The sequence below is a fragment of the Sinocyclocheilus grahami genome, unplaced genomic scaffold, assembly GCF_001515645.1.
Source record: "Sinocyclocheilus grahami isolate Dianchi unplaced genomic scaffold, SAMN03320097.WGS_v1.1 scaffold1075.1, whole genome shotgun sequence".
In the NCBI taxonomy this organism is placed as follows: domain Eukaryota; kingdom Metazoa; phylum Chordata; class Actinopteri; order Cypriniformes; family Cyprinidae; genus Sinocyclocheilus; species Sinocyclocheilus grahami.
The window spans coordinates 358322-371972 of NW_015506254.1; the positions used below are offsets into that span (position 1 = coordinate 358322).

Here is a 13651-nt window from a genome sequence, read left to right on the forward strand (position 1 = left end):
GCCCACTTGGTCATGGAAATGGGGATTCCTGCCTGCACAAGAACCTGGACCACAGCTAAGACCATGTGATGCACACACTCCCATGAGTTATTTTATGTGATAGTTATATGTATTCTAAATAAACTACAAACAAAAAATATATAAATTAATTTTTTCCTCACATTCTTTCTTGTAGCAATTCCCTCTCAGTCACACACCTGAGAGCTCATTATGCAGGCCGTTGTCTTCTCAGGTGTGAATCACATCATTATTCATGATCATTCTCGCCTACTCGCATACACTTTTTCTACACAAAAAGTGTCTTAAATTTAAATCAATATATTGTTTTCTGTGAATGAGTGAGTAAGATGATTTTCACATAATTTTGAAGCAAAAACTCTAGACTTCAAGATCAGTTCTCAAAAGTCTTGATTAAATGTTCTGTATGTGTTTTATGGCCTTATTTCAGTGACTTTAAAATTGTAGTTTTTCACGAAGCACGCATAAACGTTGTTTTCTCAAAAACACAATCACGTACATACATGCTGCTCACATATTATTGTAGCCCAGTTTGTGCTGATTACAGTGTTATTAAACTTTAGACAATCAAATGTTTGTAAGCAACTGAAAAAAGCACAAATGTCAGGGCATGTCAAAACTTTTCCAGGCCCCAAAACACCCTCGGACCCCAGAGGGTTAAAGAACAGTTTTATATCATTCTATAATTATAATAATTTATATATAATCTTTATATTATCATGGTTTATCAGGGTGTAACATGGATGTTTCTTATTTTTATTATGGAAGCAGAACTTCACAGGTGAAAAAACACAACCCCCAAAATAAACTAAATGACAAATAGTCTGAAAACAAAAAGTTTAACTTTATTTAGAGCGCAAGTAAGAGTATCAATACTCTCTTATTAATACAGTAGGTTAATACAATATATTAGCTCTGGATTTTCAACTGCAATATTAAAAGTATCAGGAAATAATACATTTGTGACAATTAGTGATTCTAAATTCTTTCTGAATATTTTGCGGTTGTTTTAATCATAATGCTACAGACATTGTGGCATATAAATATATATTACTGCAGGACAGAAGATAATTCATTAAGAGAAACTTCACATATTTAAGTCATTTTTTTTATTTTTGCAGAAGAAGACCACTATACATTCCTCTGATGTCATGAAAAAACACAGTTCAAAGTTACTAGTGTTTTTGTGTTTGTGTAACTCCCAACATCAGTCCTGTTCATTTCTTTAATCTTCTGTGAATCTGTGTTTTCTTACAGGTGAATCATGTTGAAAGCTCATTCCCTATTCAGACTGATGCTTTATTTATGACTCCTGCAAATGAGACGACTCCTAATGCAGTGAGACACCAATGTAACGTCATTTATCATTTTGATACTTTCATTGAAAGGGACAGTGAAGGGAAGATGGAAACGAGAGAAGAAACTTTCATTACTCACAGAGAAATAGTGTAACGATGCCAAGATTTCAGTGTTGGGTACCTGTGAAATTTAACCTCATCGCCAATTTCAACTAATTAAAATTTAAAGCTGCAGACCGTAACTTTTTTTGGTTAAAAATGATCTGAAATCAATATTTGAGCAAGTACATAACCAGCCAGTGTTCAAAACTTACTTTAGCCCGATTCACAACAGTTAGCTTATAATAATGTTTTCTAATTTGAGTGGTACGGGTAGGTTTTCGCAGGAAATTCGAGCATGGCACTGCGTCATTACGTCACGTCTGTAAACATAAAGAAGTTGTCCCGGCTACTAGGCTATCGCATGTGAGGATCCTGCAGGTGGAGGATCGTTTATAGCCTTTTCTCACAGCAGCCGGAATAATTAAATGTATCATTTTGATGGTGGATTGTAATCCAGAAAGTATTCTGTGTTTATGAAACACATGTGAATGAAATGAAATTATATTCCAGTTTTAAATGTGCTTCTGATTACAGATAGCCTGGGATTACACAAGATTTGTATTTTAAAGAAAACCAGTTCGAAGGGAGCATCATTTGCTTTTTGGGTTAAAATAATTTCTTAATATGAAATTCGAGTGGTATGACAATTAGAGATTAGACTGTACAGAAATTGAAATCTACTCGCTTACACACACTGTACTCATAGTCAACAATGCTGATGTTGTTAACAATTTGAGAATAAAGTATAACAATAATAATTTGCACAGTTTGATGTGATATGAGCTCATTTAGATTTAATCACCATTGGTTGCACGATTTATGATAATGATTTTTTTCCTCAGTTGGTCCGAACAAATGTGGCAGACTTGTTACTTACTACTTCAGATGACAATATCTGGCGAAAATGCTTATTTGAGTCATATATTCCAAGACGTAGGCTAGAATCTGTGAGTGCAAAGTACCGTAAATATCCACACCGGTGCGGTGACTGACTGCCACACACACATACTCCTCAAAACATTAGATTCATCCACACTGGAGCTGTGCCAGAGTACTACCCACGCAAGGAAGATAATTCCGCACACAGCTGCAATTGCAGGTTTTCAAACAGAGACGGCGACAAAGAGGCAAAACTTACGGACTGCAGCTTTAAATTAATTTAAATGATAAATTTAAAAAGTAGCCTAAATACTTTTGAAGTTGTGTAAACAGTAATACAGTAAATCTGCAACAACGTAAGAAACAAAGAAGCGCGTTCACTGCAACAGAACAAAGAGTGCTTGATGTTCTTCAGTATATAGTTTTTTTTAAAGCTGCTACTGAAAGTGATCCAGACAAGAACAGGTCATAATTGTCTTTTTTTTGTTTACAGTATTATCTATAATCATCAGTAGCGTTTGTAAACAAAGACAACCTTTTTTTTATGATTAAGACGGGACAGTAAGAGGTCATTAAAGATAAGATGAGAGATGACATTGACGTGCTTAAAATAATTGTGACTATACCAACATGCAATATTGCTGACAAAAAGACAACTAAAATTTAAGTTTAAAAAAAAGTTTACCAAAATGTATTTTTTTTTGCACCAAAAAGGGGAGACAAAATATTCTAGACTGTATTATAGGCTGCTCTCCCTCTGCTGCGAAAAAAGCACTGATGATCGGAAAGCACAGACAAATATGTATGTTGGAGTTTGATGATCTACATTGTGATATTCTGCTCGAGTGAAAGACAAGCACTCTTTGTAGAACAGGTACTGTCAATCAAACAAGTGCTGAATTGAATCTGTACTAATACTGTTTTAGTATCTAGTTTTAGTACCATCTTGACAACACTAACCCTGATGAAAACACCAGTATGCTGTTATTCCGAACATTCACATTACTCTAAGCTGGTGTTTTCAGCAGGAATCCTTCATTGAAGCACTTTATTTTGTTTTTTTTTATTTTTTTTAACTTATTTTATTATGTTTTTTTTTTTTTTTTTTTTGGAGGGGTGTCGTAGTTTTGTGGTTTAAGGTTCAAATTTTGCAAGGGTTGATCCATGAAATATCACTGTTTTGTCCTTGAACAAGATGCTGGATCTCAGGAACTGATCCTGTAATAACTGCACTTAAAACTCCTGTGGATTGAAACTTCCAAATGTATGCAAAACGGCAAATATATATTTTTGTAATGTATTGTTATATACTGTATTATCTTCCACATCTGTTGTTACTGACTGATGTATGAGCCACTGGTTTACTGGTAAAACAACAATATGCATTTATTATTCATATGTATTATGATATTCAGTTGTTTGCTATTTATGTGGTTATTGTTGATGTGCAAAAGTGAATTGCTATTCTTTGTAGTTTTTTCAACTGCAAGATTTAGGAGTGTCATCATGGTGCCTGTTTTCTCAGAAAAGTAATTTCAGTGTCAGAGCTGAAGTACTGTAATAAGCCCACCTCACAAAAACTTGAAGCACAACCTTTAGTAGAAGACAAGTTGGGTGCCTTCTGACCCTCTTTTAGATATTTTATATATCTGCTTGTTTCCTGTAATTTGCATCAGCCAAGGAATAAGTGTCTTACATTTATGCATGTATAAACGCCATTTTCTTAAAAAGAAAAGGAACTTTGTGTGGATCTTTGTAATTTGGAAGATAAGATCTTTGTATGTTTATGTGACAAGTGTCATTAAAAATAGATCTGATTTACTCATAACACTTCGACTCTTTGAGTTGTTTTGTTGTTTTATCAGAAATACTAAAGTAAGCTACACTGAATAATCTGATCAGTGTCTCTGTATATTCTGAAATGTGATTTTAACACTCTCTGATGCACTGAACTTTCAACTTAAACATTTTATGATCCAGCCTTTGACTTTTACTAAAGCTAACTAGCTGTTCAACTCCACCCTTAGCAGTAAACGCAGAATCTAACTGTAATTTTCTAAAAACTTTTTTATTTCGTATATTTATATTGGATGAAGGTGAAGGCTGTTCTTGGAAAGGTGAATTCTTAGTTGGGACTCTAGATGGCGCGCCAGTAGTACAGTATGCATACTGCTTGTAGTATACTCTGGATGAAGATCCCTATACGAGCGTATGGGACGCTCGGTGGGTTCAGGTGTAGTGCAGCCAAGATGGTGGTGTGTGTTTTCGGTAAGAGAAACAGGAGGGGGAATCCCAATTTAACTTGTTTAATCAAAGGAGATTTGTATATGTTACTTCACACATGTGGTCTATAATAGACAGAAGAGATACAAAGAAAACAGTGGTAAATATATCAGTAAATGACACAAACATTCAGCTATTAAGTAGTATATTAATTAACATCCATTAGTTGCCGATTATATTAGTAAATAAAGTAAACAATTACAAGAAGATTGCGCGATTGTTGCGTATGCTCAATATTACAAGCAAGGAAAGTGCAACGTCATCAAATTTGACATTTCCAAACAATATTGAACAAACCGGGTGATATGTAACTAGGAAGTGAACATAATCATTTGCATTCTAATAGAAATAGACTTATTATAAAGCTCGAAGTCCGATACGAAAGCGTTTGGTTTCACTTTCGTTTGTGACGGAGTTTAAGATGCGTTCAATTTACGGGCAAATATCGACATTCAGATCAATAATATAGATTACAAATACAAATTATATATGGAAACTCACCCGTAATCCTTTACACACTGGTAAAACATATACAAAGTTGAATAAACAGTCCAGCCAGCCTGATTTGTAACCTACTGCTGTCGAGACAAAATGTCCGCCCCTAACTGCGCTACGTGTCACTAGGGGGTGTGGCTATAGGGCTTTCTCACAATCCCATATTAAAATATGATTGTATATCAGGAACAATAAATATAGTAACTATTGACCAAACTATGGTTGCCGTAGTAGATTGCTTTATGGTTTATCAATGCATTATTTTCTTTTTCTTTCTTTTTATAATCATTAATAATTAAAGACCGTAAAGAAACGTCACTACATCGCTCTGCAGTGTGTAAGGGAGCCTCCCAAATCATTACGTTCACTTTAATAAAACAATGGGCTCTCCTGTAATGTAGAGGAGCACGAGTATGTTTACGTAACTGAATCTGCATTCGTTTTAGGAATTTTTTGGGGAAAATGAAGCACGTCTCAAATTTGCTCTCATCGCTCATGTATTTAATCGCGTACGGTAAGTCATGTTTATACATTTACATTTACATTTAGTAATTTAGCAGACGCTTTTATCCTCCACTCGATTTACATTCGACATACATTGTTGTTTGTATTTTGCTCGACCATTATAATACATTCTTTACTATCTCTTTTCTGGTCAACAACGCCTATAAAAATGAACGATGCACAGCCCATATCAGTTTCAGAGGCGTGGATTAAAAACATTATGGCCAAACTGTTCAAGTAGGGATAACTGGAGACAGCTAAAGGGGTCTCTGTTTTTGCTCAGGTGTAGTGACTTGGTGTAAAAACACATAAAAGTGACGTAGCATCAATACAATGAATAAATAGAAATCGCCTAAACTGATCAAATGTAGACTACTTGAATGTGAGTCGCTTTGGAGAAAATCTTCTGCCGAATAGAATGCAAATAAAAACTTAAGAGATTCAAACAGCAGGAGTAAAAATAAGACCCACAATCTTTATGATCTGTAGGAAAACATTTTCACAGCACATCTGTTATATAAATTTGCAGTAGGGGTTCAATCTTCAACTGGCTGGCAGGAGCCGCCACTGACAGGTCACGTGACCTGCCAGTGGCTGGGGGCAGCCACTCTAAATTTGTTTGGCTTATGATTACCTGTTTATTTCTTCTACAGGCGTCTCTGGTGTCTGTACAGATGAAGTGTCAGTGTGTGTGATGGAGGGAGATTCAGTCATTCTAAACCCTCATATTAAAACAAACCAACAGGTTAGAATGAAATGGTATTTTAATGACATTTGCATAGCTCAAATCAGTAGAGATTGCAGACAGGCCTGCACAGATGTTCAGTGTGAAGATTCTGATGAGAGATTCAGAGACAGACTTAAGCTGGACAATCAGACTGGATCTCTGACCATCAGGAACATCAACACCACAGACTCTGGACGTTATGAACTGGAGATCACCAGCAAAAGCGGCAGAATCAGTAGAAAGACATTCATTGTTGCTTTATATGGTGAGTCATTGTGTTTGAAACCAAATCTTGTACATTTAAATCAAATTCTTTTATTGATCAAAATAAGCAGAATATAGTACAAACTTTGCTAAAGTGATTGTTCTGAACAAGTATTAACTTGTTCAAAAAACATTCAAAACAATATTTTAGCTAATGTATTTGTATCACTACTGTGTGCCTTTTGCCCCATGCTGGTGAGCCTTTTACCCCGTGTGTGGGGGGTAAAAGCCCCCCCCCCCTTGCCACCTCATATTTCTACGATTACTTGGAACCTTAAGAAGGTTAAGAAGACCTGGTTTAGTTAACCAAGAATCCAAAGTGCAGAGAACCTGATGAAAAAAGTATGAAAAATATGTTCATAAATGTGGACATTTTGTCACAATCATTTTCATTTCCACAGTTCTTTCATGTTATGTAGTTTGTTACTACTTGTATAGTTTATTTTCACACAAAATCTGTTGTTCCCATTTATAACGGAGATGAAACTGACTGGAGCTTTCTCTGCGTTCAGTGGTTTGAACGCACACATTCCAGCCAATCAGAACTGAGTATTCAGACAGACCATGGTTTATTTTTGTTCAGCTTATAATTAACTGTTAATTTCTTCTTCAGGTTTTTTCGGTGTTGATACAAGAAGAGTGTCCGTGATGGAGGGAGATTCTGTCATTCTGCACACTGATGTTACAACAACCCAGCAAAACAGAATGACATTTAGATGGTATTTTACTGGCTCTCAAATAGCTGAAATCACTGGAGATCACACTGATATCTGTACAGATGCTCATGGGAAATTTACAGGCAGACTGGCCCTGGATCATCAGACTGGATCTCTGACAATCAAAAACATCAGAACCACAGACTCTGGACTTTATAAACTACAGATCACCTGGAGCAGAAGTATCAGAATCATAAGGAGCTTCAATGTTACCGTCACTGGTGAGTATCATGTGATGATATACATTTATCTCTAATTGCTTTTTGTTTACTCATGTATGGTTAAAAAAAAAAAACATTTATTTGTTACAATCTCTCCTCGATAAAACCAAATGGAAAATGTAACAGTTTAAAATGCAACCCAGATCAGATCAGTTTCAGTGGTGTGACTGAAAAATAAAGTACGGTACAAATACTTTGAAAATGGGGTCTTTGTAAATCCTTAGGTCAAATGACTTCAAAACCTCTAAACGTAATGTCCTCCTACCTTGACATTGTATCTTAAAGTGGTGGAAAATAGCACAGTATTATTATGGGTAATATTCATCTGCATAACATTCATTATGAGTCTATAAAAAATACTTGGTTGTCTCAAATACATGTATATGTATAAATATATGATGATGTTCTTCTGCTGTTTGTTTGCATATGTGTTACATTACATTGTGCTACTCAGTCTTTATGATCTGTAGAAAAACATTTCCACTGCACATTCCTGTTTTATAATTTTGTTTGGCTTATGACTAATTCTCTGTTTATTCTTCAGGTCTTTTTGGTTTTAGAGCCATCTTGCCAGTTTTTGTGAAGGAGGGAGATTCAGTCACTCTACACACTGATGTTGAAACAAACCAACAAAAAGATATTAAATGGTATTATGATGGCCTTCGAGTGGCTGAAATCAATGGAGATCTCAGTTTTATCTGTACAGATGTTCAGTGTGAAGATGCTGATGGGAGATTCAGAGACAGACTGAAGCTGGACAATCAGACTGGATCTCTGACCATCACAAACATCACAACCACAGACTTTGGTCTTTATAAAGTACAGATCATCATCAGCAGCAGAATCAGTGAAAAGATCTTCTTTGTTGCTGTATATGGTGAGTCATTATGTTTAAATCATGTGAATAATGTGTTTAGTGGGAAATGGAAAACTCAGATTGAAGCAATTACTGAATGCTTTGTCAGAGAGGGGGGAATTCCTGTCACACCAATTCACTCTGCTTGAATCCAATGGGTGTTTGGAGTAAACTTACACTGGACACCAGAGCAATTCTGTGATTGGATGGGGTGGGCCCATGGTAGGCCAAGCTCACCAGTTGAGTGGGCTAGGCAAAACCTGAATCCCACCGGTGGAGATGGGCCTAACCCAACATTTGACCTAACTTTTGAGCTTTAAGAGTTTTGTTAAGAAGGTTAAGAAGACCTGGTTTAGTTAACCAAGAATCCAAAGTGCAGAGAACCTGATGAAAAAAGTATGAAAAATATGTTCATAAATGTGGACATTTTGTCACAATAATTTTCATTTCCACAGTTCTTTCATGTTATGTAGTTTGTTATTATAGGCAAAAAGATCCTCCAGCAGCTGTTGTTGGTTTGTGTTTCAGGTGTTCCTGCTGTTAAATCAGATGAAATGTCAGTGGAGGAGGGAGAATCTGTCACTTTAAATCCTGATGTAATAAAATACCAGAATGATTTGCTGACGTGGTATTTTAATGACATTCGCATTGCTGAAATCACTGGAGATCAGCGTAAGATCTGTACAAATGATCAGTGTGAAGATGCTGATGAGAGATTCAGAGACAGACTGAAGCTGGATCATCAGACTGGATCTCTGACCATCACAAACCTCAGAACCACAGACTCTGGACTTTATAAACTACAGATCAGCAGCAGCAGCGGCGGCAGCATCATAAAGAGATTCAGTCTTATTGTTGGTAGTGAGTATCATTTAGTTATATATCAAAAATATCAATGTTTGATCTTCTAGGTATCTGATGCACTACGAGAAGTGAAAACTGTCCACCTTGACTGCTTTTTTTAATAAAGCAAAATAATAAAGCACAATTATTGACCTTGGTGAGTTGCTTTGGATAAAAGCTTCTGCCAAATGAAAAAAAATAAATAAATCTAGATGAAAACATGTTATTTCTGTGAGGGATTCAAACAGCAGGACTAAAAACAAAAACAAAGTTTGTAGAAAAACATGACATTGTATTTTAATGTAGTGGAAAATAACACAGTTTCCTTAATTATTTTGATGGGTGAAATTCATCTATGTAATATTCATGTATTGTATGTGCATTAAGTTCTCAAGATCATCAGTGAGTCAAATGTATGTTTATCTGATGAGTGAATGTGTAAATCAGTGATGTTCGTCTGCTGTTTGTTTGCATGTGTTACATTTCACAACATTTTCACATCTCTTTCCTGTTTTTGTTCGGCTTATGATTAACTGTTCATTTCTTCTTCAGGTTTTTTCAGTGTTGTTGATACAGATAAAGTGTCAGTGATGGAGGGAGATTCAGTTATTCTACACACTGATGTTGAAACAAACCAACAAGGCAGAATGAGGTGGTATTTTAATGGTATTTACTTAGCTGAAATAAGTAAAGATATCAGTGTTATCTGTACAGATGTTCAGTGTAATGAAGGTACTGGGAGATTCAGAGACAGACTGAAGCTGGATCATCAGACTGGATCTCTGACCATCACAAACATCACAACCACAGACTCTGGACTTTATCAACTACAGATCATCAGCAGCAGAATCAGTCAAAAGATATTCATTGTTGATGTAGATGGTGAGTCATTATGATTAAAAACAAGTCTTGACAATTTAAATCATCCTCCAGCAGCTGTTGGTTTGTGTTTCAGATGTTCCTGAACGAGATAAAATGAAGAGAAAGTCAGTGAAGGAGGGAGAATCTGTCACTTTTGATCCTGCTGTAATAAAAAACCCAAATGATTTGATGAAATGGTATTTTAATGACACTCCCATCGCTGAAATCAATGGAAATCTGAGTCAGATCTGTACAGATGTTCAGTATAAAGAGAGATTCAGAGACAGACTGAAGCTGGATCATCAGACTGGATCTCTGACCATCACAAACACCAGAGCCACAGACTCTGGACTTTATAAACTGGAGATTACCAGCTGCAGCAGCAACGTCAGTATCAGTGTCATTAAGAGCTTCAGTGCTACTGTCACTGGTGAGTATCAAGTATTAATTTATTGCATTGCATTGGTTTAGAATACAGTATGACATTTTGAAACCAACCTAATTTAAAAAAAAAAATTTGAAAATAGAAATATTAAATTATGGAAAAGGTTAAATTATATTTTTAAATATAAAACCAGATCTGCCAGAAGGTGGTGGCAAGTAACTATCTTAAAGGGATAGTTCACCCAAAAATGAAAATTTGATGCTTCTTCTTCTTCTTGCTTTACGGCGGATCGCAGACTTATAAGTGCATTACCGCCACCTCTGTCTCTCAAATGGACCATTGACACTCAATCTACAATCTCAATTGGGAGTGTCAATGGTCCATTTCAATGGTCCCCCGATGGTTTTGTGTTTTTACACATCAATGTATCGTCACAAGCCGCAGGGTTTAATTTGGTTTTGTTTATGTATGTTTTATGACTCTCAAAGCCGTGATTCCCATCCACTGACATTATAGGACTGACAGACTGCAACAGTTTGACTTAAAAATCTCAGTTTGCGTTCTACTGAAGAAACAAAGTCACCTACATCTTGGATGCCCTGGGGGTAAGCAGATAAACATCAAATTTTCATTTTTGGGTGAACTATCCCTTTAATTAATGAATTGTTTGTTCATCCGATTCATTCAAAATGACTTATTCATTCACGAACGAAGCAAGTGACTGGCTTTTTCATGGGTCATTGAATCATTTGATCAACAGATTTGTTCAAAATGTGCATTCATTCAGGTGGCCCTGTCCCAAATGGTACACTTCATGTGCACTTGAGGTCTTTTAGGGTATTTATTAAAGGGGTCATTTGATGCGATTTCAAGTTTTCCTTTCTCTTTGGAGTGTTACCAGCTCTTGGTGCATAAAGAAGATCTGTAAAGTTGCAAAGACTAAAGTCTCAAATCCAAAGAGATATTCTTTATAAAAGTTAAGAGTCAGCCACGCCTACCTAAAACGGCTCGTTCTAACACGCCCCCAACATGTCTACATCACTGTGTGGGAAGATTTGCATAACGCTGCCCAAATGCGCAAATACGCGAAGGCGTAACTTTTATTCTTGCTGTAGTATTGTTGTTGCCGCTGCCGCCATGTCGTGAAGGCGCTGTGTGCTTCGTTGTGAAAGCGAAACTACTTTGTTTGGTCTTCCAAATGAGGACGATATCCGCTTCGTCATGCCTGGAGCTGATCTGTGCTGGTCGCTGAGGAAATACATCAACTTCACGCTGTCGATCGCCAGACCGGCTTTCACCGTGGACGAAGCGGAGTCCAAGCAGTTGTCACAGCCCCCCGGCCGCTCCTTCGTCGAATCCGCCGATCGTGCCATTCTCAAGCCCACCCGCCACCGCTCACTCAAGCCCGCCGTGTGTTTCATTGTGAAAGCGAAACTACTTTGTTTGGTCTTCCAAAAGAGCACACGACTAGAAATCACATGCCTGGATAGCTGGCCAAACCTAGCGATGAGCTTTGTAAAAATCTATGCGTTTCAGAAAGGCGGGGCATAGAGGAGAAACAATAGTGTACAGTATGTGGAAAATAATGTGTTTTTTGAACCTTATACCGCATAAACACATTTCATTACACCAAATACACAAAATAATGTTCTTTTTAGCAGCATCATATGACCCCTTTAAACTGTCTTATAATATCAATATCAACTTTTGTTAAATTTGTTCCTCCAAAATAAAAAAGATAAAGATAAAGATAACAGCATTTATTTAAAATATAACTTTTGTAACAATATACACTACTGCTCATAAGCTTGAGGTCAGTATTTTTGTTTTTTTATTTTGAAAGAAATTAGTTTTTATTCAGCAAGGATTTGTTAAATTGATAGAAACAGTGACAGTAAAGACTGATATTGTTAGAAAACATCTCTATTTTGAATAAATGCTGTTCTTTTTAACTTTTCATTTATCAATGAACCCCAAAAAAGTATCACAGGGTATAAAAAAAAATTGTTTTTTTTAATTAAGCAGCACAACTCTTTTCAACATTGATAATAAATCAGCATATTAGAATGATTTCTTAAGGATCATGTGATACTGAAGACTTGAGTAATGACGCTGAAAATTCAGCTTTGCATCACAGAAATAAATGATATTTTACAAGTACAATTTAATTATTCTTTTTAAATACAGTTGAGCCCCCAAAGTCCCCCCCCCCCCTTCTGCACGTGCCTGTGTTAAAGCCTCATGGTCTATAACTGTTTTAATGTTGCCCTGCTCTCTAGTGATAGTGTTTGTCTTTATCCATTCCAGGTTCAGGTCTGTCTTCAGCTGAGCAGGAATATGTGTTGCTGCTGTTGTTCTGCTGCTTGTTGTTACAGCTGCTGGTTTAATTTACTGCCACAAGCCGTGTGCAAGAGAACAGGTGAGTATTACATGCAGATGATTTAACAAGAGGGAACTTTGAGATTTATTGTATGAAATTTTTTTTTTAAAGATGAGTAAAATTTGTATTTTTATCCTAATTAATCAAAGCAATGTGTGTTTAAAATTGAGTTTGTTATTGTTGTTCCAAAATGCATCAGGAGGTGGGTTGGCAAAATGTTTGTGAGTGTGTCAGGGGTGGGTTTAGTGATTTGGGGGCAAAATATAGGAATGGGGTAAATCAAATTGACCTGGATTAGCCCAATGAATTGCAGAGATTATGAAGTAGAAGGGTCAACAATGTAAATATTGACTCTGTGCATATATTTAATCTTTCTTGCCAATAAAACTTATGAAATGCTTATCATTGTTTTTATGTTATTATAGAATTATAATATAGACATTGTGTTCATTTTTGTAAAAGAAAACCATCATAACACAATTCCAAGTATCTTTGTGTTGAAACTGAATCATTAGACGTGTTAATTTCTTTAATCTTCTGTGAATCTGTATTTTCCTACAGGTGAATCGTGTTGAAAATGTGTCCCCTGATCAGATGGATGCTTTACCTACCATTTATGATTCCTACCAATGAGGCCGAGTCTCACCGGAATCAGCGGATACTCTCATCACTCACAGTGTAATAGTATTGTCACATTACAAAGATTTCAGTATTAGGTACCAACTACATTGCTATGTTTCATTTTTAAACTATTGAAATAATACATTTAAAAATGTAGGCTAAATACTTCAGAATTTGTGTAAAAATTACTTCAGAAAA

At 36.0% G+C, this 13651-nt stretch overlaps 2 protein-coding genes across 2 annotated transcripts in view; both read left to right on the top strand.

Moving 5' to 3' along the window:
• The window catches only part of LOC107566427 (uncharacterized), a 28193-nt gene extending 26904 nt beyond the window's left edge, over positions 1-1289 (top strand). Inside the window, exon 12 of the mRNA XM_016251885.1 lies at positions 1276-1289. Within this exon, the coding sequence (XP_016107371.1) occupies positions 1276-1289 (14 nt within the window). The remainder of the gene's footprint in view (positions 1-1275) is intronic.
• Positions 1290-5430: 4141 nt separating this feature from the next.
• LOC107566428 (hemicentin-2-like) lies at positions 5431-13407 on the top strand. The gene is made up of 10 exons (XM_016251886.1): positions 5431-5589; positions 6233-6571; positions 7184-7507; positions 8052-8384; positions 8892-9224; positions 9759-10091; positions 10156-10341; positions 12732-12765; positions 12828-12871; positions 13394-13407. The coding sequence occupies exons 1-10, from the start codon at positions 5538-5540 to the stop codon at positions 13405-13407; spliced, it is 1992 nt and encodes a 663-aa protein (XP_016107372.1). The 5' UTR covers positions 5431-5537.
• The last annotated feature ends 244 nt before the right edge of the window (positions 13408-13651 follow it).